This window comes from Asterias amurensis, chromosome 1, assembly GCF_032118995.1.
Source record: "Asterias amurensis chromosome 1, ASM3211899v1".
Lineage (NCBI taxonomy): Eukaryota > Metazoa > Echinodermata > Asteroidea > Forcipulatida > Asteriidae > Asterias > Asterias amurensis.
This window is the reverse complement of record NC_092648.1, coordinates 17,453,759-17,480,886: the sequence shown is the minus strand read 5'-3', so window position 1 is coordinate 17,480,886 and position 27,128 is coordinate 17,453,759. Positions and strand designations below refer to the sequence as shown.

General features: G+C 37.4%; 1 protein-coding gene and 1 long non-coding RNA gene across 3 annotated transcripts in view; one reads left to right on the top strand and one right to left on the bottom strand.

The window, feature by feature from the left end:
• Positions 1-22,685, bottom strand: part of LOC139948067 (uncharacterized) — a 113,805-nt gene extending 91,120 nt beyond the window's left edge. Inside the window, exon 1 of one of the 2 annotated variants that reach the window (XM_071946104.1) lies at positions 22,606-22,685. Coding sequence is in view for 1 of the 2 variants with exons in the window: in XM_071946087.1 (XP_071802188.1) it covers positions 5,507-5,625 (119 nt within the window). In the remaining variant the exon portion in view is untranslated. Of the gene's footprint in view, positions 1-5,506; positions 5,641-22,605 lie in introns of those variants that run through there. The other variant, XM_071946087.1, reaches the window with a different exon arrangement.
• LOC139948082 (uncharacterized) lies at positions 5,744-26,907 on the top strand. Its single transcript, XR_011787405.1, has 2 exons — positions 5,744-5,880; positions 24,097-26,907. It is a non-coding gene; the product is annotated as an uncharacterized lncRNA (long non-coding RNA).
• Positions 26,908-27,128: the final 221 nt, after the last annotated feature.

Sequence of the window (27,128 nt, the reverse complement as noted above, 5' to 3'; positions counted from 1 at the left end):
ATAGCACGCAAAGTTTCAAATCCTACTTAATGCTTTATGAGGCCACTTTCTAAAGAGAAACGTGTTCATCTCCGATCCTGTTCTGAACTGAACTTAACCTTTAATGTAGATCGAATGTTCTGCAATATATTGTGATTCATTGCAATGGGAAGCGGGCGGGCGGCAGGCACTGGGGAACAGCGATTTCCAGTTCATTAATGTAACCAACAGTTTCATTGCCTCGGGACATGTAGGCCTATGAGCCTATTAATGTTAAATACTTTGGAAACAAAAGAATCACTGTTGTTTTGTGTTTCAATGGGGAGTACTGTTTTTCGTCTGTTTGTCATACAGGGAGTGAGTGTTTTGCCCGTGTGTTTTGTTCTTCCATGGTTCTCGGCGAACTGTTCTGTTTGACTGCGAGTGGTTGTGGATCTTCTGGTTCATTTTAACTCATAATTTTACGATTTTCTTTTCAGAGCAAGGCTACAATTTTAATTCATGTAATCTTAACCCGAATCAGGTACATTTAAATATATATTGATTATACTTTTGTGATTTTTGGCTTTTAAAACTTTCGTAAAGTTTTGCCTGGAGTATGGTATAGCCTACATAATGTTTGAGCACAAAATATTTTCACTACTAATCTATATATCTGTATATATATATTTGCTGCAATCGCATACACAGCATGAACAGATTGCACCCGGAAAAGTAGCATGAATCATGGTATCTTTATATGTCGCATTGAAAGTAGTACACTCCCGTTCCCACCTTGTACAAAACGGTTTACGATCATTAAGCATTGCCTCACCGTGTTAAGGGGGAAAGGGCCGGGGGAAACGCCGCGAAACGGCCCGGTAACCCACCTAGGGCCACCCCCGGTGAGATCCACTACCCAGTTAAACGTGTTGATTCTACCAAGGAGCTATAAAAAGCTGCATGATTCTACGTTGTGTGATGCACAAATGAAATTAAACCGTGTGGTGGTGCCGAATGATGGTGGGTTTCGCCGGGGGTCAAGTGGATCTTTTTTAGCCGGGGGATATTGTGCTGGAGCATGCGGCTGTATAATTCGGTATAGATCGAGAAGCTGAACCACTCGGACGTAGGACAGCCTTGGATGGGGACAAGATTTTCTATAGACCTTGACTTTCTATAATTGTGTATTGTCTTAAAGGTGTATAGGAATACTTTACCGGCCAATGTGAGACTTTCTGTTAAAACCTCGTACAGCTTTGTTCAACATCAAAAAGTGAGTTAAAGGCGGTGGACACTATTGGTAACTACTCAAAATAATTATCAGCATAAAACCTCACTTGATAACGAGTAATGGGGGAGAGGTTGATAGCACAAAACATTGTGAGAAACGGCTCCGTCTGAAGTGACGTAGTTTTCGAGAAAGAAGTAATTTTCCACGAATTTGATTTCGAGACTTCAAGTTTAGAATTTGAGGTCTCGAAATCAAGCATCTGAAAGCACACAACTTCGTGTGACAAGTGTGTTTTTTTTTCTTTCATAGTTATTTCGCAACTCCGACGACCAATCGAGCTCAAATTAATACTTACAGGTTTGTTATTTTATGCATATGTTGAGATATACCAAGTGTGAAGACATGGTCTTTCACAATTACCAATAGTGTCCACTGCCTTTAATTCCTGAGACTGTGAGCCGACTCCCCCTTCCAGCGTTCAGGTCGTCTGAGTTGTTTCTTTTCCGACTTTCACCTCCGTGGACCTCCGGTTCGGATCCCACTTTGGACTATCAATATTGTTTCTGGAGTGGATTTTCAGTCAGTCCCTAAAATGGTTTGGGTTTTCTTCCCGCATACAAAACCGACATTACTTCAACATCTTCTCTCCATCTTAAGGCCTACCGTACAGTGTATGACACACAGTGGAGTATTTCTTACTTTCATTCGCAGAAAAACAATGATTGTTTTCAAGAAAAGGTCCGGGCATGAATTCGTTTTCTCTATTTGCTTGTTTGCATTTAAGGTTAACCGAAACAGTGGTGAAAACAACATTTTTAAATTTAGCTGAGATATAGGTCCGTACGAAAAATAGTTCAAAATACTCTCTTTGAATCCTTCAACTTACAGGCTGAAAAATTCTCACGGGTTCGAAACAAAATAGTAAGACTGACTCATCTCATTCGCTCATCCGATCGAATTCAATCAACTTTAATTGCCCGTTGTAACGCTCATGCTGGTAACATTATATCCCTACTTTGTGTTTTTAAACACCCTGGCGAATGTAATCGCAAAGTAATGCATTTAATGGACACTTTTCGCTTGTCATCTGCTGATGGGGTCTTTACCGGTAATCTTACCGAATATGATCGACCAGTGAAAAAGTTGTAGTATATAGCATGGGTTGGTTCCATGTACGTAACTAAGTGATTAGCATCACATTAATCGTTCAAATATTTGATCATCCCTTATTGTATTTAACAAGAAAGAAACATCGTCCACTTAATTCTGCAAAAACAATTACACTGGTGTTATTTTAACACTGGATGTCATTTTAGTTCTCTCTTCGTTTTTGAGATAACACACACCCATGGCTTCAACTTAAACGCCCCCATATTTGCAGTACGAACTTGATAATCTGTAAGATTTCAGCCTTGAACTATTTTTTGTGTGAATTATTATCAACCATGTACTTTGTTCTAGGTATACTCTGTAAGATATCTTTCCTGATTTCGAAAGGTATACTGGATTTTTCTGGATGAACACCGAAACAAATACGCACAAGAAGTATGCAACACAAATTAAACTTTTGGCAGTAAAAAAAAACACAATAAAAATGGACACCAGTGCATGCAAATTCCGTCACTCCACATTTGTTATCTGTAAAAGTTTATCATTCTATTAGGATATATTTATTTATAACAGATGTGATTTGGTCAAAGAAAAAAGTATAGTAACATGTTATCGAGTACAAGGGCTGACCTTCGTACACATGTTGTTGGCTTTAGAAGACTTTTCATGCTATTTAATCATAATTTTCCAGATTTTTCCATGGAAAAAAAAAGGAGGAAATCAGACTATTAAGATGAAAGAACATCATGCCTGTTATAACAATGCACCAGTACTTGGGGACTTAACATTTCTTAAGCAGCTCTCCGAATCTTAGAAAATGCACACATTCCCAAATGTTTATATGTTCTACTTTGACTTTGCTGATGCCGATCGACGCACTGGTTTGGCGACTTCAATATCATTTTGTGGGGGCAGATTTAGGTCTCGACACAACATAGACTCCGTAAAAAAGATGTGACAAGAACGAGAAAAACACCGTAACGACCTCTGACTGTGCATGGTATCCGTGACCAACCAGCGAAAGTTACCTCGTTTCGATACAGAAGTTCACGACTATAGGAAATGCACGGGAATGCGTTTTAAATGTTCTTCGTGATACGATGATACGAAACAAAATAACCCCAGCCGGTTTAAGATGAAACCTAAGCAAAGCAAATACTTATATAAAAGGCTATATCGATCATCGCGCCATAGTTTTTGTACGATCCGATCTGGATATACTGTGAATCAATGCGTTACAGGGCTGCCAATATTACATCTTGCAATCAGGGTCGATTTTGTACAACAATCAGAGAGATTTAAATTGGACCAGGGAAGAAGCTCCCATAATCAGAGAGATTGTCAATTTGTTTCAGAAACTAGGAACATTTGTTTAATTTTAGTGAAGTTTCTGCAAAGTCAGAGAGAAAACGCAGCTTTGGCATTCGAACACTTTCTCAGAAGTCAAAGAATGAAACCTGTTTCAAAAATGCAAACGTCAAAGGCAAACTGACTTGTCGTTCAATCTGTATGAAAAAAATTGAAACAAGTAAAGGCTGGCATACGAAACAAAAACTCAATTACCAGTACGCGAGACATAAAATGCAATAATGTCTTCATCTATATAGCTTAATAACAAAATAAAAACTTAAATATATTGTGGTTGACACTGGCGTGCTTTTTGTTTTATATAAACATAAATATGTATTTTTATCAACTTTATCTTATGCAGTACAATGTTTTTCTGACATTTTAAAGTCATGTACCAGCTGCTAAAAGCCTGTACGGTATCATTGAAAATAAACAAGATATAGGTCAACATAAAAAGCAAGGAAATATGCAATTATTTGGGGAAAATTGAGATCCAGATGACAAAAGGAACATTACAAGAAATCAACAATGCTCTAGCAACGAGTCCAAAACATGAGCTCCTGATGCGTTAACCTATCACAATCGTTTGGTGCTTTTTTTTTCTCGAAAAAATCATAAACACTTTCTTTGATTTGTAGACAAATATCAGGCTGGAAGAATTATAGAGTAATAAAAGCACATAGACAACACAGCTTAAAATTCACGTTGGACGTTTGGTTTTAGATATTCAATTAATTATACAAGCCCTGTTTAAAATGAAGAACATTCACTTCTAATATTATGGAGCCACGGTCATTTCTGAGAATTACCAAAATGGTAAAAGTTTCGAGACCAGACACATAATTATTATGTTTCTTGCCTCGAAAAACTTGACTCGTTTGAGTCCCGTATTAAGGCAATGAGGTACAATAACTCCAACAGAAAATCTTGTATGAAATCCATTTAAAAAGATGCCTCCAGCTTTAACGTTCATGTACATTACTTAAGACAAACATAAGTAATTTTGCTCGGGACAAGAAGAAGAAGAATGTCTTTAAGATGCCCGGTTACTCGCAACGACGAGCGAGCTAACTTGGTGGATGTACGGCACGTAGTGAGCCTCGGCATACCAGCACAATACGTGAGGTAATCCAGCCAACTGACCGAGGTGTTCGTAACCTCTCCACATCACTACACACCAAACCATATGACGGGCACATTACCGACTTATGTGTTTGCTTTATTTGTAGTCAAAATACGATACTGGTGACGACTTCAATCGTAATCACCGGCGACGAGCCGATTGTTGCATTAAAATATACGCATGGGGCGAAAAGGAGGGGAGGGAAATACCTCTACGTGTGGCGCTTTGAAACGAGCTGTACCCTGAACGAAAAGCCAACGAACGGGACACGGGAGAGGTGGGTAGGGGAGAGGGAGTCGTACGCATTATACGTGCGTAGCAACTGAATCTAGCTGATGAATGGTTTTGAGGTTTGTTTCGGTGGAGTAGATAGCACGACCGGTCACGTAGAGCCCCATCGGGGTTGGCGCGGTGCATCAGACGGCGGCGTGTCTGGGCGAAGTTCGCGGCGTGTCTAGTCAGTCAGGGGTTGCTAGCTCGCCAAGCAACGCACGACCTGTAGGCCTATACCGAAGCCCCACTTGAGCCCTAAGCAACTTCAGGAACGGTTCTCTCCAAGCTGACAAATGCAAGACATGCACTCACAGACAGGAAAACAAAAGGCAAAAAGGCAAAGCCGACAAACATTACTTCCCAGAACAACAGCTGCTTCTGAATGAGAGGAATGTGATAATGAAACTGCTAAACTGAGAGAGTGGGAGGGAATTCTGTCATCAAAGTCATGAGCTTACCAGTGTGTTATCGGTTGCCATTCGTGGCTGATCTGAGACCGTGGATCATGGAGCATGTAGTGGGGCAGATGAACCGGGTGTAGTGGTCCTGAAGACACCGGAGGTGGCGGGCTGCTCATGGTGAAGGGGGTACCTCAAGGACAACAAGATAGGCCTACTCGTCTTTTCGGGTAGCAGCCCCTGCCTACAGCTGTCTACCGTCCCACGGTGTTGCCCTGAATCGTCCAGGATTTACCCCGTCAGTTTTGATTGGTCCGTATACTAGTGCATCACGGTACCGATAAAAACTCGTATTGTTTCATTTACAGCTTTTTTGAATGGGGATCCACCAATGAAAGGCAAGGGTTTGTTACCAACCCCTCGTAGCTGTAACGGTAAGTGTGAAGATCGAGATGCCTCGACCCTGCATTTTTCTCGTCTGTATTTTTCGCGCCACATAATACATCTCGTGCATTCACGTCAGTGAGTTTTTCCAACTGTGGGGCATAGGCCTAATCGGACGGGAACGTCTAAAGCGAACACCCCTATTTTGCGAATTGTTCAGTCCAACCAAACACACTGTTCCAACTGGATGGGGGGGGGGGGGGGGGAGTTACGCAAGAGACAATGTTCCATTGTCATTTTAATGATTGACTGTTGAAACCATTGTTTCAAACTCCGTTTTTTCCAACATTAACTTATTGGTAAAATATTTAGCATTAGTGTATTTGCCGTATGGTCGACATTAAAGTCTGCGAATTTAGGAATAATATTACGAGCAAACATCGCAAGAGACTACCATAAAGGGAAAATTGGATGGGGTTAATAATAATTTCAAAGATTTAGTAAAACAAATCAAAAATTCAAAAGTCTAATTTTTTACGTATTCGTGTTGTTTTTTGGGGTTGTTGTTTGTGTGTTGTGGATCTGGTTTTCTGCATTCTTTGCTGATTGTTGAGCTGTTGAATGCTATTGTATGCTAATTATTTGAAGAACAGAGTAACACACATTGGGTTTTTTTGCGGTAAAAATGATTTCTGGAACCTTTATGAGGCCCCAACGTCGAAACATTTGATTCTTCTGTCAGCCAAAAACTTCTTCTATTATGTTAGTGAGGCGTCCTATTGTCCCAAAACGATTACAAAACTGATACAATTCGTATATTTTAGAGCTGTTCGGCGGTTAACTTAAAATGTTTGCACAGAGAGTGAAAAATATGAGCCATAATAGTTTTTAAAAATGTGTTACGGAGCACACCGACTGCAGCCGGTTGCCTGTGTTCATTTTGCCTTTAGTATGGCATTTTAATGAAGTTAAAGGAACACGTTGCCTTGGATCGGACGAGTGTGTCTATAAAAAGCGTTTGTAACCATTTTTTTATAAAATGCATATGGTTGGAAAGATGTTTTAAAAGTAAAATACAATGATCCACACAAGTTTGCCTCGAAATTGCGTGGTTTTCCTTTTACTGTGCGAACTAACACGGTCGGCCATTATATGGGAGTCAAAAATTTGACTCCCATAAATGGCTGACCGTGTTAGTCGACGAGGTAAAAGGAAAACCACGCAATTTCGAGGCATGTGTGTGTGGATCACTGTATTCTACTTCATCTTTCTACCCATATGCATATTATAAAAAACGGTTACAAACGCTTTTCAAAGACCAACTCATCCGATCCAAGGCAACGTGTTCCTTTAACTTTCACCGACTGAATGATGCAAGTTAAATTCAGCTGCTCATCAACTTATTAAGAATGCCAAACAAGTCACAAGTAATTACAGTCAAACCGTGTGCTCTATTTTATGTTTAATTCGAAATATGTGCTTAAAGGAACACGTTGCCTTGGATCGGTCGAGTTGGTCTTTGAAAAGCGTTTGTAACCGTTTTTTATAAAATGCATATGGCTAGAAAGATGTTGTAAAAGTAGAATACAATGATCCACACAAACATGCCTCGAAATTGCACGGTTTTCCTTTTACCTCGTCGACTAACACGGTCGGCCATTTATGGGAGTCAAATTTTTGACTCTCATATAATGGCCGACCGTGTTAGTTCGCACAGTAAAAGGAAAACCACGCAATTTCGAGGCAAACTTGTGTGGATCATTGTATTCTACTTTTAAAACATCTTTCCAATAATATACATTTTATTAAAAAAGGGTTACAAACGTTTTTTATAGACCAACTCGTCCGATCCAAGGCAACGTGTTCCTTTAATAGTTTACGAGTATCGGTATATAGGCCCCTCTCCCACACTGGGACAAAACACGATGGTGGTTCTAGGAAATCTTGGTATAAATATCGTGGCCACAGCTTTAAAACAAAAAGACAAATGAGACGGAACAAAAAGTTCAAAAGTACATTCCCCCTGAAACATTTAAAGACACCGACAAACGTAAAACGATGCATTTAACGCTATTGGACACTTTCGGTCAATAGTATTGTCCAAGGCCCACACTACGTGTATCACAACTTCTATATAACATAACAAACCTGTGACAATTTAGGCTCAATCGGTCATCGGAGTCGGGAGAAAATAACGGGAAAACTCAACCTTGTTTCCGCACGTTTCGCCGTGTCATGACATGTGTTTAAAATAAATCCGTAATTCTCGATATCGATATTGTTTTAATGTTTTCTCAAAAAGTAAAGTATTTCAGGGAATAATATTTCAAGAGAACTCTTTCACCATTACTATCTGTAAACCCTGTAAGTTATTTGTAAATCTGTGAACTTTTAAATTTTTTCTGTACCGAAAGTGTCCATTGGCTTTAAAGGAACATTAAGAATTGGTAAGAACAAAAATCGTGAAGATCACAAACTTACACTGTATCCCTTGGAATATTTCTGTCTGAAATGTCATTGATGATAAATAAATAAAACTAATTCCCGTTTGGAGGTTATCGCTCAGTAAGCGTTTTAATCATTTTTCTTTTTAAATCGATGTCATGCAAAATGTGTAATCGGTTTTTCACTACTTTCTCGTGACCCGATCGATCTCAAACTTCTACACATTTGTCAGTCTAGTGCTTTCACTGCCAACAACTGTTTTGTTATCAAAAACAAGTTCCTTTAATTTCGAAACGTTGTTTTCTTTTCAATAATTTTCTGGTGCCTCAGACGAAGCATTGAGTGTTTATTTTGTTGACTGATTTGAAACCAGTTAATTTTAAACATGCTGCAATTTGTTCTTTATACAGAGTATAGGTTTTCACGTGCAAATTTACCCTCAAAGAAAAAACACACAAAACAATAGAGCAGTGCGTTGAATTATATGGTTGTGACAATACTTGCTTTTTAGTATAGAAAACATGTAGTTTGGTACATTTTCTATTGTAGTTCTTAAACTTGTCACTATGTGCAGTGATTTGCATTCATTTCCCAGTGTGTCTGTTTCGAGTCATGTGCAATGTTCATTCATTATATGCTGTTTCTATTTTGATCATTCAGACAGTTGGAAACCGATTAAAAAAAACCCAGACATTATACGCCTATGCAATGGCGATGTTATCGAGGCTACATTGTTAGACTCCTCATTAATGTTAATGTAAGCGTAACATATGGTTTCTGCTGAATGTATACAAATACTTCACATCACATAAAAGGATCATGTTTTTTATGCAAATGACTCTCAGTTTTGAAAATTCAGAACGAGCTATTCGGTGTATATTTATTATAAGGGGACGGCCGTCTGAGTTGGTTTACGGCAGCATTTCAAAGCCTTTTCTGCTTAGGCCATATCTGATATAATAAAGCAAATTCAATTTGTGCTTACATGCACTGAGCACGTTTGGTAATTGTCAAAGACCAGTCTTCTCACTTGGTGTATCTCAACATATGCATAACATAACAAGCCTGTGAATATTTGAGCTCAATTGGTCATCGAAGTTGCGTGAAAATGATGAAAGAAAAAACACCCTTGTTGGACAAATTTGTGTGATTTCAGATAGGAATAAAATACTTCTGGCTAGAAGTCTTTTATTATTTTAGTGAGAAATTACCTCCGCAAAATCTATGCTACTTCAGAGGGAGCCGTTTCCCACAATGTTTTATACTATCAACAGCTCTCCAATGCTCGTTACCAAGTCAGTTTTTAAGTAAATTTTTGTTTTGAGTAATTACCAAACGTGTACATTCCCTTAACAATTTTTCTGTTAAACAGAAATTAGCAGGAAATCACTGTGAGTACCAGTCTCAACACATGCATATAGTCATTTGGTTCAGTTTGTAAGACCAATATTTTTACGCTCAGCAAAGTTTTTCAAAGCTTAATAGTTCCCAATAGTTATAAAATATGAAATTGTTTCCCTAATCTTCAATTTTTTTCCAGCAAGACAAACCAATGCTACGTACGTGTAGTGCGCGTTGCTTAATATTATAAGCAAAAGCGACCTTGCCCTGTTTGGAAATAATTCATTACCGCACACAATAAAAGGTTTATTATTTAGGGTTTTTATAATAGTAGCGAGTTCAATAGACACATTCAAAATGTCATTATGCGGAGGCTAATGCTCCAGGTAGGTCTGCCTGCAACTCGCTTTTCATTCAAATAGACATCTGAAAGCATACTAAGTAATGCAACAATGCTGTTTTTGCTTTCATTATTCTCTTGAAACTTTGATGACCAATTGAGCACAAATTTTCGTGAGATTTTGTTTTTGTACATGTTTGGATACATCAAGAGAGAATACTCGACAAACCAAATGTGCCCAGTGTCTTGTCATAACCAATACAATTTGCATTAATTGTTTAAAACAATGTTACGATAATGAAATACTTTGTTGAATATCGTTTTTGTAAATCTAATGTCAGTCACAAAATCAAGTGTTAGGCGACAATCAACAACTTAATAATTCTGCACGATACAAACAACAAAACCATATGGGTATGCCTGGAATTACACTGGCCTCTGCATTGGTGCCGCTTCAAGAGTTTCCCATAAACTTTAAGATTTTCGAAAAGAAGCGCCTTCACAAAATGGAAATGGTCTTGCCCCCTCAAAGATACAATTCCGGTATTGATCCTATAGACAATACCTTTAAAGGCAGTGGACACTATTGGTAGTTGTCAAAGAACAGTCTTCTCACTTGCTGTATCTCATCATATACATAGAATAACAAACCTGTTAAAATTTGAGCTCGATTGGTAGTCGAAGTTGCGAGATAATAATGGGAAAAAACATCCTTGTAACATGAAGTTGTGCGCTTTCAGATGCTTGAATTCGAGACCTCAAGTTCTAAATCTGAGGTCTCGAAATCAAATTCGTGGAAAATTACTTCTTTCGCGAAAACTACTTTCTTTCAGAGGGAGCCGTGTCTCACAATGTTTTATACTATCAACCTCTCCCCATTACTCGTTACCAAGTAAGGTTTTATGCTAATAATTTGAGTAATTACCAATAGTGTCCACTGCCTTCAAGAAAACTTCGTTTGGTGTAAGACGCCATCTTGGAAAAGTGGCGGTTACATAACGTACACAATGTCAAGGGGAACTTATTGGTCTGCTACGTAAAAGTGATATTAGTCAACGATCCCTGGGAACAAAAGTCAACATGTTAATGAGTTGGTTCAAGCGATGTGATGTGGATGACTACAAATTGATATAGACGATGAATGTTAAATATTAATGTCTATCCCGTGATTGTTTGTTTTTACCATTCGATTAAATCGTAAGATTACAACACGATTTTAGCATTGATGTAGGCCTACATGTACAACTTTCACGTAAAAACACAACATTTGAGAAGGAAATTACGATTTATTAGATATAACCAAACGAATAACACATTTAGCAATCATATTTGTAAAACAATCCAGCAGTAGTATTTTCTATGATAAAAAAGCAAGCCTAAATTTGTGCATTTTATGATTTATTGCGGACTTCCCTATCGGGGAACAGTGTGGGTTTCCACCGTCAATGTGGGTGACGACCAACACCAGTACCCTTCCTATGGTTGCGAGTATAGGGGAGAGCAGCCACATCCACGAGGTCCGTCGGTCCCCTGATATTAATTATCATTGTGCTTCTCACTGGCAATGTTTAAAGGCACTGGACAATATTGGTAATTACTCAAAATAACTGTTAGCATAAAAACTTACTTGGTTAGAAGCAACTGAGAGCTGATGATAATATAAAACATTGTGATAAACGACTCCCTCTGAAGAATCGTAGTTTTCGAGAAAGAAGTCAATTTCCACTAAAATATTTGAATTTGATTTCGAGACCTTAGAGTTCGATTTTGAGGTCCCGAAATCAAACTTCTGAAAGCACACAACTTCGTGTGACAAGGGTGTTTTTTCTTCCATTTCTATCTCGCAACTTCGATGACCAATTGAGCTCAAATTTTCACAGGTTTGTTATTTTGTGCATTTATTGAGTTACACCAAGTGAGAATACTGGTATTTGACAATTACCAAAGGTGTCCAGTGTCTGAATGTAGAAGGGATTTTAAAAGCATGTTATGTGACACAATGGTTTGTCAGAGACCAGTATCCACACTTGATGTTACCCAACATTTACAAGAAATAACAAACATGCCGATGCTTAAGATCATTTAGTCATTTGAGTCACGAGAAAAATAGTGGGGAAAAATCCTTAAATGTTTGCACTTAATTTGTTTTATTAACTGTTTTTTATATAACTACTGTATTTCCATCGTACAAAATATTTGAAGGGAGGTTTCCCACCAGGACCGTCTTCATTTTAACCATAGGCTGCACGTTGTGTGCAGATCTGTAGACATTTGTATTATTTTTTCTTTTACTCTTACCAATATTATGTACGCCCTTTAAAATAATCAAACACGTTTTCATTCAAACAAACCAATTTAACGGTATTTGAAGTGTAATTCAATCAAACCTTTATTTATCATGCACGTATACGTTTAAAGGAACACGTTGCCTTGGATCGGTCGAGTAGGTCTTTGAAAAGCGTTTGTAACCATTTGCTATAAAATGCATATGGTTAGAAAGATGATTCAAAAGTAGAATACAATGATCCATGCACAAATTTGCCTCGAAATTGCGTGGTTTTCCTTTTACTTTGCGAACTAACACGGTCAGCCATTTATGGGAGTCAAAAATTTGACTCCCATAAATGGCCGACCGTGTTAGTCGACGAGGTAAAAGGAAAACCACGCAATTTCGAGTGACACTTGTGTGGATCATTATACTCTACTTTTAAAATATCTTTCTAATCAAATGCATTTTATAACAAACGGTTCCAAACGGCTTATAGACAAACTCGTCCGATCCAAGGCAACGTGTTCCTTTAACGAAACGTGACACTGCTTATTATGGTAACGATTTCCCTTGTATAACAGAAATAAATTGCTACACACAATGCATCAGTTGCTACTAAAAATTCAGGATTTGCTAACTCAATATTAGCATCTATGTATAACAAGCTCAGTCTGGCTATTTAATGTATGCAACATTTCTTTACGAAATCATTCTCTTGGGGTAATACTTAACCCTGAAAATAATTTTTGATTTGTTTGGTTTCCCAGAAAGCCTATGTTATAAAGATGTTAACGGTATAGTGAGCATCTTGCGAACGTCTGAAGTGCACCGTTGATTAGAAATCAATAAAGGTAGGACGATCTCCGAAGATCGCCTGCAGGCGACGTTTGGTAACGATTGTCTTTTCATGCTGCCCTGAGAACGCCGAGAGTTGCGGTTGGTTAGCTGTCACATCGCTGAACGTGAATTCCACGTTCTGATAGAATAGGGTTTTTTTTTTGAGTTTTTTTCTACAAGTAGACACTGTATTCAACTGAAACTGTCGCCTTTAAAATAACTTTGAACACTGTGCTTGCGTTGAATGGCAGACGCAGTGATTAGCAACTTCATCGGAAAACTGTGCCATAAAAACCAAAAGTTCTGCAGAAAAAACCAAGGACTTAAAGGTTCTACAGAAGCTGAAAGTCAAGGTCATCTCTGGGAGATCAAGGCCATTTCCATTTTGCAACGAGCACGTCCAGTGACAATTGTAATGGGTGTTTTGATTGGGCACAAATGCTTAGTCCAGGGGCAACAGAGGCCATGACCTCGATTTAGGCATGCTAGCTTTGATTCAATTTCACACACACACACAAAAAACAAAACAAAAAAACACACGTTTATTCAGATAAAGGTTAAAAGGCAGTGGACACTATTGGTAATTACTCAAAATAATGATTAGCATAAACCTTACTTGGTAACAAGTAATGGGGAGAGGTTGTATAAAACATTGTGAGAAACGGCTCCCTCTGAAGTGGCGTAGTTTTCGAGAAAGAAGTAATTTTCCACGAATTTGACTTCGAGACCTCAGATTTAGAATTTGAGGTCAAGAAATCAAGCATCTGAAAGCACACAACTTCATGTGACAAGGGTGTTTTTACTTTCATTATTATCTCGCAATTTCGACGACCAATTGAGCTCAAGTTTTCCCAGGTGTGATATTTTATGCATATGTTGAGGTACACCAAGTGAGAAGACTGGTCTTTGACAATTACCAAAAGTGTCCACTGTCTTTAAAAAGTATTAGACGTGGTTCGTACTTTATCACAATATGTGTTGTTCTATTGCAATGCGACCTTCATCATCGACATCAGCATAGACCTTTTCGCAAGTGCAAACTGTTGAATGAGGTGCATTGTGGGATAGCTATGGATCAAATTTGATCACCAGCTAAACCACAATGCACCTAGTTCCAAGGTGTACGCGCGCGCCCGAGTATTTGCGAAAAGGTCTATGCAGCTTATCAACGAGATGCTGATGAAACAAACGCCCTCTCCGTCAAATCTGTGCAAGTTCATAATATCGTCAGCAAATTATTATGTGCCACGTGGACGAACTCATATCTTATACAATATCATCTGATACAAAATAACATTAATAATTTTTCCAATTTGTGCTTTTTTTTAATGAAAATGTGTGTATTACTATTATATACGTACAAGAAAAAAGAAAAAAAAGTAATTCATGGTTATCCAGTTTAAAAACCCCCACAATCGTCCATTCAGGCCCACGGAGGTAGATACCTCAATTATAACTACATGTATATGGTTCGAACTCCAAGTGCAATTTTTGTTTACAATTTAGTGGTTTGGGGGCGTTTTGGACCTTTTCACGGGTGACAAAAGATGTTAACTGTCGCTCAGTTTGTCCGCACGTGCTGCGGTTTTCACTGGATGACCGCAGGGTCCATAGCCATACCACCACCCAGTCACGCCAAGTATTTACGCTAGAGGCTAAATCGTGCCGAATTTGACAAATGTTGTGACTTCTACACAACAACAAAAATCTACATTTTATACAGTTATCAGATTGTTGTTTTTTACTTATGCAGTCTTAGGAATCGAACCCGCGACCAGCCGTACTAGTACTACTCTAGAATGCGAATATCTGATCAACGTGCCATCAATCAGAGTGCATGTTGATCGCACATGATTCCCAAGTAGAGTGGGATCGTGATTGGAAATAACATGAACATTCTCGGGCATCAAAACAGTTAAGCTCTCCTCTTTATTTGGTTGTCTTAACTCTCAAAGCGAAAATTGTTTTAAAAGTTCATGGAAAAGCAAGTCCACTGAGTTATGGCGCTTTGCTCGTCTGATAAAGCCTAAAAAAATACATGTCTAAAAAGGTGCAGAAGGTGAGATGAAATGCTTGTTTTCGGATGACAACTGACAATAATCACTGTGTATGGTTCTGGACAAAATCGGGGAAAGGACTCGAAGTTTCAAATTTTGTTTGGAATTAATACTTCTTGTGTCATCTTGACATTTGATTGTCACAAATGTCACATTATTTGGTTTTTCCTTCTGAAATCGGTATTTTATTATTTTTTTGTAAGGCCAAATATTGTTCTTTTTGATGTAAAACAAAAATAGCTTTGCTTATAGTTCTAACTGATAAAATTACGGCACCCTTGATCTCCTGAATTCCTGTTGCATTAATTGTATGCAGTTTTGTTTGCCGTCCCTGTCACTTGCGTTGCGTATATCGAGCTGTGAGGCGCACTGCATAAGCTATTTAGGATAAGACCCTATACCAAAGGCAAATCAATGAAATCACCCGTCACTTTGAGGTCCGTCGTCAGGAGCGTACAAAGGCAGGCGGAGTGTCCCGATAAACGCAATGAAAATACGGCGGAGGGAAGATCACATTTCTCGCTTGTTTGCCGAAGACGTCAATTAGCATGACAGGCATCATGAACTCTGCTGTACTTTTCGTTCTCTTTCTTTTCCTCTCCCTCCCCCTCTCTCTCTCTCTCTCTCTCTCTCTCTCTCTCAAATGGGTGTTTTACTCTTGAAGGATCGCACAGGAGGCACCGTTCATAGCCGGGCCGGCGAAGCGTGTAGACGTGTAGAAGGTCCAATGCAAGTCGGTGTATACACAAATGCGGTTGAGCACAAGCCACGGTGCCCTCTTGTACATTTTTTAGTGAGCCACTCGACACTAAAAGCTTGGGGGATAGACCGGACGAGGAGAGCCCAACCTCCCAGCAATGTTTGAATAGAGAGTCCAGGCACAAGTGTTTTCCAAATGATCCATCCAAATCAATTGCTTCACTGGCCGTGCCGTCATTTTCTTGCAGTCCATCTGATCGAGTTACCCGTGGAGCTGCTGTGCCGGGCAGGCTGCCGGCCGATATATTGGAATAAGATCGTGCAAGGGGAAACCCACTAGGCAAATGTTGTCCACGTCTCCACAATACTGGGGCGTCGTAAGCCCCACGATCGGCACGCATCGCCAGCAACGAAGTCAGCCACTTTGGAACGTTTGTTTGTTCAAATTTTGCATTAAAACGCCTCATTTTATGCCCAGGATGATTTCAGCATTGATGGTTGTGTCCCAGATTCATCGAATCGTTTTCAACACAAATCACAAAATGACAAGAGTGACGAACATTTTTACACCGTGTGGACAAACCTTTGAGCACATTACAGGGACGACCAGAAACAAATATTTTGTTCTGAATGCGCTGTTTGTTTCTTAGTTTTGTTAACATATTCACCCTTTTATAAAAACTGGATAATGAGTTATGCATTGGAAACATCGACCTGTATACAAAACAAAAAGAAAGAGACACGATCAATATGCCTTACAGCATCTCCTCAAATGACAGATGTTTCAGAGGAAATGTTGCTAATCCCCTCTAAACCCTAACACAAATCCATCGGAAATGTTCATGTATTCATGTCTTCTCATTTCATCCATGAAGATCTGTCAAGTTGAGTATAGCATTTCATTATGCCGCCCATCAGTCCGGTGACTCTAACGGGGCGAGGCGCGGTCCCACTCACTCGCGACGGAAAAACCACTAACTCGTGGACAGGTTTTTCCAGTTTAGACCGGGGACATATCATGTTAGGCGTGGACGTGTTTCGAATCCTTGGCGAGGGTTTTTCTCTAGAAGATTGTGTCTCACAGGAGTCCAGGTCATTACAGCATTAAGACATTCAGCCAGACTCTACGGAAAGGATCTCTGCTGGGACCGTACGGCGATACCCTTCTATCTCTATCTCTCTCCCCTTTCTCCTTAAAAATCTCATACCGCGGTTCCCTGAAAACCGTCTGCCGTCATTTTGGCATCATCTGCGGGGAGCTGATACCCCGACAGGGCACACTGAGCGAGAAACCGCGAATGTAAACATGGGTAATGGGAAACTCGAAAGACACATTGTGGTTGAATATTCTGGCTTTTATGTTTTAGAAAAAGTCGTTGACTTTGAGGTGGAATTTAGCCCTTAACTGGAATAACAATCCACATCAAAGCGAGCTTCTGCACAGCCACTTAATGACTTTTCTTAATGATAATACTAACATCCGCTTTGAGTGAAGAAGATCGACAAACTCCACAAAGGAAACACTGTCAAAAACTTAAGCACAGCCCAGAATTCCGCACTAGTTTTTTGTTTTCATATTTTTTTTTCATAGGGAATCTTCTTCATCTGTATACGATAGGTCCAACTTTAGATCAATGAAAATACAGTAGGCGTAAATATTATTGTTAAGGCTAATACATCGCAATTTTGTATCCAAGATGAACTATTAATGTCCGAGACGAAAGTTAGATTGTTCCAACAAACGCAGATTCGCCCACATGGGAAAGCCTTGGCATCATCGTATAGGGTTATTGTCATAAACTGCTCACAAAAAGTAAGGAAACTTATTTCAATCCAGTATATTTGTTATTATTTAATACTCTCTTTGTATATGGTATATATTAATACAAAGCTGAACTGTTCCTCTTTAAAATGATACCACATTTGCAATGATTACATGTTGCTGAACTTGGCTACACGAAAAACAGTGAGGCAAAGTCACAAATCAAATGTGCCAAAATTACCATTATTTGTGCTGAATGGTCAATAGGTAATGATCAATAATCAAACTGATCAAGCTTTTTAGAACCATTAATGCGGTTTACTCAAAGATTTGCACCAGTGAGTTTACCAGTCACAATTAACCCTCATCTTATGAAAAACACCTTTTTTGATGGGTCTTTGCAAGACGATATTCTACAGCCGATTGCAGTCCATGCAGACTCTTGGACCAAATGCCATCTTTCAAGATGACAACGCTCGCCCCCATCGAGCTCGACTAGTGACTGACTACCTGAACAATGTTGGGGTGCACCGGATGGATTGGGCCGCTAACAGTCCGGACCTGAATCCCATGGAACATCTGTGGGACCAGCTTGGCCGCGCTGTCCGCGCCAGAACCACCACCACATCAACTGTGGCTGACAAAATTAAGGTTCCTTAATGAAGATTGGAACACCATCCCCCAGCAGCGATCACAAGACTTATGTGCAGCATGAGAAGAAGTTGCCAGGCTGTCACCAACGCCTTCGGATCATCCACTCGTTACTGAACTTCTTGTATCAATAAAGTGTATTAAGATGTCTTGCTCTATACCAAACTTCTTGTCTCAATAAAGTGGATTAAGATCAGTATAAATTGTCTTGCTCGTTTGAAATACAGTGTAAATTTGATTGTTCACACCGTAACACAAAATTGCTAATTTTGGCACATTTGATTTGTGACTTTGTCCCATTCTCATTAACGTGGTCAAGTCCAGCAACATGTAATCATTGCAAATGTGGTATCATTTTAAAGAGGAACAGTTCAGCTTTGCATTGATATATTCCATATACAAAGAGAGTATTAAATAATAACAAATATACTAGATTGAAAAAAGTTTCCTTACTTTTTGAGAGCAGTTTAGTTGGATACAGATGAGAGTCAACACCCACGAATAACCAAAAGGCTAGGGAAACGGAAAACAAATAAAACAAAACCGGTCATAATGTTTGTATACCTCGCTCTGCATTGTAAAGTTATCCGCGTGAACCACATCAAACGCTGGTTTTATTTTTGTTTGAGACAGAAATTGTTAACTGTCCAGGGGTGGATTTCACAAAGGTAGTCCTAACTTAGGACTAGTCCTAGGCAATGCTAAGAGAAAGGACCAGTCCTAAGTTAGGATGAGTTACTGGTCCTAACTTAGGACCAGTCCTATCTCTTAGCATTGCCTAGGACTAGTCCTAAGTTAGGACTACCTTTGTGAAATCCACCCCCCTGGCCTAAGCCAAGAAAAATAGACAAAACATTTTAGATTTAACTAATAATACAAAGGTGGTTCCCCAATATATACGCGCTCACCTCTGAAACATTACGAATAGACGTTACAGTGTTTTAAACCACTGATGCAAGGCCCCAATCTATTTTAAGAAACAATAGCTTACAAACATTTGAATATTATTGCAACTTTTATGTGTATGTTTTTGAAGAGTGGAAACAACGTTTGTTAATTTTTATTTTCTTTTGAAAATATGAAGCTTTGATATGAGGGTTTTTTCAAGAATGTGATACACAAAGACTCCTGCGTTTTTGAGGGCTCAGAACAGTGGAATGCAATCCAATGTCAAAAATGTCAACTTAAACTATTTTCCAATTCATTTTATTTTTTTGAATGACTGTTTACAAAATTAATTGTTCCTTACTTCAGAGAACAAACATGTCAAATCGCTCGTCAAATAAACCACAACGAGCAAAATCTGAAATCACGATGGCAGTCAATCCGTTTCCATCACTCGTTTTTTTTTCATCAGTTGAGACTGATATATTTTGAATGTAAGGGCAAATGGCACCGTCAGCAATAAGGAGAAACCCAAGCCCGCTACCCGTTGGGCCAGACTCCAACCACTTGAAAAGTTCAAAATATGGTGAGCCCAAAATGTAAACATTAAAGGTGGAGTACATCACTTTTTGGGAGAGTAACTCATCAATCCTGTCGTGTCTAATAAAAAACACTGTACCATACAGCAAACCTGTGTGAATTATTTTTATCTATATGTTTTTATTTTTCGGGCAAAAACTTAATTATGGGTTATGTATTTTGTCAGGTATTTACTGCACCCAATTCGCGCTAACTTCAAATATGCAAATCGAGATAAAAACTGCGTGTGTAACTATTACACATCATTATAGATTTAAAGAAACTGTCCTGCTTTCATATGTAGGTTTTTAGAGCTGATTCGATTCGTTTGATGTAGAGCAGTGTAGAGATACAGCACATTTCAATTGTCACACAAACATTAGCCTATGTGTTTTTGTTTATTTATTTGTTTATTTAATTATTTATAGCTATATTGTTTATTTATTTATAAATTCAACTGGATGGCAGACACATTCTATGTTATGCACTAGTCTTTCATGTGTCCTGCATGTGAAAACAAATTGATAAACGAAGCACAAAAAGTATAGTATTTGAAAGTTAAGAACTAATACACCAAGAGCAACAGAAGCAACAGCCGAAAGGAAATGCCATGAAAACAAAACCATCACTTTTTTCTTCTTCTAATATACATTATGTGTTTCTTCGCTGAATTAACTTAATTGGAGACACTTCACAAGAATTTTGTTATAAAACGCTCAGTGTACAAAATAACATGATGGACTTGCTTGAGTCTTCATTTAAAAAAAGGAACAATAATAATAATAATAATAATAATAATAATAATAATAATAATAATAATAATAATAATAATAATAATAATAATAATAATAATAATAATAATAATAATAATAATAATAATAATAATAATAATAATAATAATAATAATAATAATAATAATAATAATAATAATAATAATAATAATAATAATAATAATAATAATAATAATAATAATAATAATAATAATAATAATAATAATAATAATAATAATAATAATAATAATAATAATAATAATAATAATAATAATAATAATAATAATAATAATAATAATAATAATAATAATAATAATAATAATAATAATAATAATAATAATAATAATAATATTTATTCGGGCAATCACATTTACAAGCACATCTACATTAAAAAATATTTAAGAAAACAAAGTAAAACAACAGTGGGGTGCCCAGGAGAGCATAAAAGTTAAAAAAATAACTGTCGCCAAAAGGCGTATGTCTCCTAACATCGCTTCAACTATGAAAACAATAATGGTTAAGGAGGTGGTAACATTTTCACAAAAAGAAACAGTGAAAAAACAATGTTGTTGTTATTATGAGTTGTTCATGGATGTTTTATGTTCATATCAGGCTAACCGCTAATGCTGAATGCTGCAATCAAAATAATGAATATGCAATTTGGGAAGTATATCATGTCAATTTTATCGAGTTGATAATATTGTTAACAGAGATCCTTATTGTAATCCTACATTTTGCCTTTGTAGAAAGTTTAATATATTATGCAGAATGAGTACTATATAACTTCACTCTTTGGTTACTTTTGTTGAGCTGTGTTGTAGTTTATGTCCCTGTTTACATCATTTCATGATGTACATGATGTAAACTTTAAGATTTCATTTACAAAACTATTTTGGTATGTAAAATATTCACTGGACAATACTGCCAATAAGTTTAACAAATGTCTGACTCTTCACAAAACATTCAGTTTGCAGTAAAAAATATACCAAGTTTACAGTACGCCCTCTATTGGCAAGTTTAAAAGGTTTTTTTAACCAATCTGTTGCAGCAGTGCAAAGCCTTTGGGTGGGTTGGGGGACACAGTATACAGAATTTAGGCTATTCTTAAATTGTAATGTTTTGAATTTAATTTTGATAAATTGTATCAATTTTTTCGTAGTAGGGAACTGTGTCCAGATTTCCATATCTGAAACTTTGAAAGTTTTACTCCACATGGGTGTTAGCAATTTCATAGAGCTACATATGTAGGCATACAACCCATTTGTTTAAAGCCATTGGACACTTTCGGTAAACAGTATTTTCCAAGGCCCACACTTGGTGTATCACAACTTATATATAAAATAACAAACCTGTGAAAATTTAGGCTCAATCGGTCATTGGAGTCGGGAGAAAATAACGGAAAAACCCACCCTTGTTTCCGCACATTTCGCCATGTCATGACAAGTATTTACTATAAATCCATAATTCTCGTTGTCGAGAATTGATATTGTTTTAATGTTTTCTCAAAAAGTAAAGCATTTCATGGAACAATATTTCAAGAGAAGTCTTTCACCATTACCTTCTGTGAACCCTGTAAGTTGTATGTAAATCTGTGAACTTTTTTTCCTTCTGTACCGAAAGTGTATAACGGCTTTAAACAGCTGTGTGGTGTAAAGAAGTACATGATACTTTATGACCTGCTGTTCCAAACATGAAACTTTCTTGGGTCTAATGTTTCCTTTCATTCTTGAAAATGGTGCCACGATCGAGACTTAAAAAGAAACAGAAAATTGCATAGAGGGCGCTAGACACAACTGATGATGGGTGGGCGGGCATTTAATGATTTAGCCTTATTCACACAAACATGAGTGTCCTACTGATCTTCTACTATACTAGTAGTATAAGCCAGTGTTCCGAAATGAGTAGTTTCAGTGACACTTTCTGAAATGTCGACCCCAAACAAAATAATGTCATAGCTCCCTTGCAAGTGCATGTTCATTCTTGATTGAACTAGTCCGGTCTTTGGTCGTCGGACTTATCCTGGCGATTTTCCTTTCGACGGTGTTTTTCAACATTTATTAGGCAGTGCCCTAACGTCCCAAGCACATTTCAATTACGACAAATTTAAATGAGGTATAAACAAGAGCATAAAGGTACATACCCAGATTCCAAAGTGTCCAAACTTTTTTGGTTCTCATTTCAGCAGATTTAAGCATTGCGCCTGGATGCAACGCACACCCCTTCGGCCGGCTGGTGCTCTGAGGGAACTGGTCCTTATTACACTGATTAGGCGACAAGGTACAAGACCTGTCATGCCAAAAACTCCACGTGACCAAAATAAGCTACTGTGACCTCATTGGTCAAGCTTCTTTCTATGACGTGCAATGTTTACGGAAGTGTTTTCGGCACTCCGGACGGTTTTGGGCACGGTCCTCGGATAGTGTTGTTGTTGGTTGTACCAACTTGCAAAATATTTGCTTACCACAGTGACCCTTGTCGGACCATAGTCTGTAGAGTTAACACCCGACTCTTGCTGCCGACCGATATTTACTGTTGCTAGTATATAACTTACAAAGCAAGTTCTCGGTGCTAATTAGCGTGAGTATCATCCATCAAGTATCTTTTTATTAGTTACGAACTTCGTGTTTACATTACTTCCTGCCCCGGGGCAAGCAATCCATGACCGTTGTTAGATGCAATTGTGTCCGCCATGCAATACTGTCCGCTCCGGACACTTTTGCATACGCAATCGTGTCCGGGGCTATGCAAAAACCGTCCAGCGAGCGTGCATGTACTGAACCTACATATTATGCAGCATGAGTATTCACGTATTTTATTATTGCAGCGAATACCCAATGGCCGAACATTTCCCATTTCATTCATGACATGCACTTAGCTTGTAGAAAAAATGACGAACGTGTTCCGTCGACCAAGAGCGTTTAATTTACTGCAACGACGGTTTTGCACGGGGCGGACACAACTGCATATGCAAATATGTCCGGGCGGACACAACTGCATCCTGCAGCAGCGTCCCGGCGGACACTTTTGCATATGCAAAACCGTCCGGCGGACATTATTGCATATGCAATAATGTTCTCCGGATAGTATTGCATAGAGGACATAATTGCATGAGACACCGTCACTATTGTAAGAACAGTCGCTATTGTAAGAACATAGCAACTACACTGTGTTAAACAAATAGAGGGCGCTGTTCATTAAAACCATATGACATTATTCCTTTTTACCTCTGAAATAAATGAGTTGGGAACACAGACACAAATTATGATAAATGAAATAGTTATGGCCACAGAAATAATTTGCCTGCGTGAACACTATTAATTATATGTAGAATCTGAAAAGTTATTCCCTGCTCAAGTTTCATTTCCATTTATTTTACAAATGATTTGCAGAGTTAAAATGGACTGACCCCAGATCTCAACGTTATTTCAGCAATTTTCTTGACCTTCAACTGATAACAAAATCTTTTGTAATTTCTCAAATAATTGAAAATATTTATAGAAATACCATATCAAATCCCTGGAGGCCAATAATAAGAAAACAACAAAAATAAACTGTGCATACAAATTCAACATTTGTAACTTTTCATCAATAATATTTTTTATTTCATTTTGTTATATCCTCCTCCATCCAGCATGACACTTAGGAAGATCAGCAGAAGATGATGATATTACAGGAATGAGTTTTGCCACAGCGACTGGTAGGCAGAAAAGACATTGCACTTACAAAAATAACTTACTTAATTTAATACTTACAGCTTACAATTAGACCCAGTTACTGGTGTGCTGTACTCCAAAATTTGTCATAATCAGTCGAGTAATGACACAATTTGAAAAGTACAGCACCCCAGTAACTGGGTCTAGCTTACAATAAACTTCAAAATATTCATCCTCCTGAAATAAAGCTATCTTAAGTTAAATAAAAAATTAATAAATAAACTCATAGTGTCCGTGCAACAAGGTCGTAACTCAATTCTGTCACAAAGTCATATCTTGCGCAAAAACGCTCAATGCAACAGCGTAACATCTCTGTGTCCATTGACTCTTTGATTAAATCCAGGCAAGACACGACCATATGACATTCTAAAATTAATATTTCACGTAAACGCTGTTTTAGGAGATAGACCTTGTTGCACCAAAACAACAAACTCTGGTATCAGTTGTATAATTTGTTTGACATGTAACCGAGTATTAAGTAGCACTAGTTTGATGAACCCATGAGAAATATCAAAATTCTGAGTTTCTGAACTGATGCTATAATGATATTTGTTAACCAGGTGTCCATAAATTGGAGCAATTGAAACTACTTGTTACATTTGAGTTCCATAAAAGTTACACATTGTAGTTGTTTACATGATGTACAGCCGTATGTTTCTATACACCCATTGTACAACGCATACACACGCGTCTCCTGTCCGACAAAATGTGCAAAAAATGATGGTACAAGTGTTTATGCACCAATGCAGGTGTAAACACGTGTACCATCCTTTTGTGTATGTTTTGACCCCCAAAATGGCAGACAGGAGACGCGCGTGGAAGTGCACTGCGCTTACTGCAATGGGTCTATACCCAACTAGTCCCAGAGTTCTTTCAAGTCATTACTTTGTTTAGGCCTATGCTAACTTAATTTTTTTTTACTTAGTTCATTAATTAACTAAATGTAGTTTTTAAGAAATATTGTTAACCAGAGCCATACTGGATTGTTAATATCAAATAGAAAACACAGAGTGAAGCAAAAATGAAACACAAACGTCCAATAATGGGCTGTTTCAATTTTGTGAAGCACCTACATTCAGAAAGAAATCTCAGCCCTGAAAGATGAACAAAATATGACCATGATATTACTTACTAAGCATTTTGTGTAATATTTACATTTATGCTTTACTTCTATAGACATTTCTTATCATAAGATAGTAACAAACATTATACTTTATTGTAAAAAATGTCCAATTGGCAAAAGTTATTTCAAGCTTTTTAATGCTAGAGTTCGTGGAAGATGTTTTTCCCAAGGTAATATCATTTGGAAAAATACTCAAATATTCTTCAAAGCTGCACACATTTTGCATAAAAATGTTTCACAAAAATATTTAGTCACATTTTTTTTCGGTGGTTTCTTTCAGATTAGACAAAGTACTTCTTAAGGTAATCAACTACATAATTATTATGATAATCCTGTAAAAAATGTCATTATTTATAATGAAAGTTCTTTTTAAAACGTCTTAAACCTGATCTAATTCTTATGTAAACCTTACATACTTAAGAAATCTTACATACTTAAGAAATGTTTAAAGGAACACGTTGCCTTGGATCGGTCGATTTGGTCTTTGAAAAGCGTTCTGTAGTTTGTTATAAAATGCACATGGGTAGAAAGATGTTGTAAAAGTAGAATACAATGATCTACACAAATATGCCTCCAAATTGCACGGTTTTCTTTTTACCTTGTACACTAACACGGCGGCCATTTATGGGAGTCAAAATTTTGACTCCCATAAATGGCCGACGTTGATAGTTCGCAACGTAAAAGGAAAACCGTGCAATTTTGAGTGATACTGTGTAGATCATTGTATTCTACTTTTCAAACGCTTTTTATAGACCAACTCGTCCGATCCAAGGCAACGTGTTCCTTTAAATTAATACGAATCCATATTCCTAAGTTATCTTAAAATACCCTATGATAAACTTACTGTTTACATAATTTACAGATAGTTACTTCATATAACAATACTTTACATATGTATGTGCATGATTTACATTATTTTATACAAGTTATTTACATTGCTCTTAAAGGCAAACTTTATCACACAAAATTTTTCTTTTCAAAATTTATCTTTACTTACTGTTGTTGTAATTGTTTTTATTTAATTGGGTACAAGTGACCAATAAAAAACATATAGCCCATTGATATTGCACAGCATGCTGTCATTTCTTATACACAATGATTTCTGTTCAAATCTTTAAAAAACAAACAAATTTCTTTTAATTTCAGTCCCTGAATTTATTTTTGGTTAAAATAATAAAATAAAATCAACTTTTTTTTTCAATTGCGAGCAATTTTTTTGACAAAAGATTGTCCCTCTTTGTTGTCCCACAGCATATCTTATTGTTCAAACTCCAAGAACTTAATGTCAAGAGTTGTACTAACATTGTTTACCACAATGAAGTCTAAAATTTCAAAACAAAAATAAAATAATTTTCTCATAAAATTGTATTTAAGTAAATAATATGTTCCATATGGTTTTAAAATCAACATAATACTGAATAAATAACTTGGCATTATTAATTAAAACTTAAGAGAAACCCTGCACTTGAAACAAATACTAACTGTTAATTTACACATGTCCACATAGTGTGACTTTAAAAGTATGTACAATTGTAGGTATGTACATGTGTATTTACATCTACATCTCTAAACTAACTGTCTACATTAACAAATGTTATAATTTTTACGCTTATTTGTTACTTACTGTTTCATTATTTTAATTTAGGCAAGGTCAAAGTTGGTTTTCTTTTCTATTTGTTGGCCCCCTGCCTGGCCTAGACTCCAGCTGAGATGTTGAATCTATTTGGCTGTTTTTGGCAAAGAAGTCTGGCAGGGGTGTCGTTAACAGACAAATGGATTAAGCAGCGCCCCCATGCGCGTTTACAACTCCCACTGGACTGTTTGGGA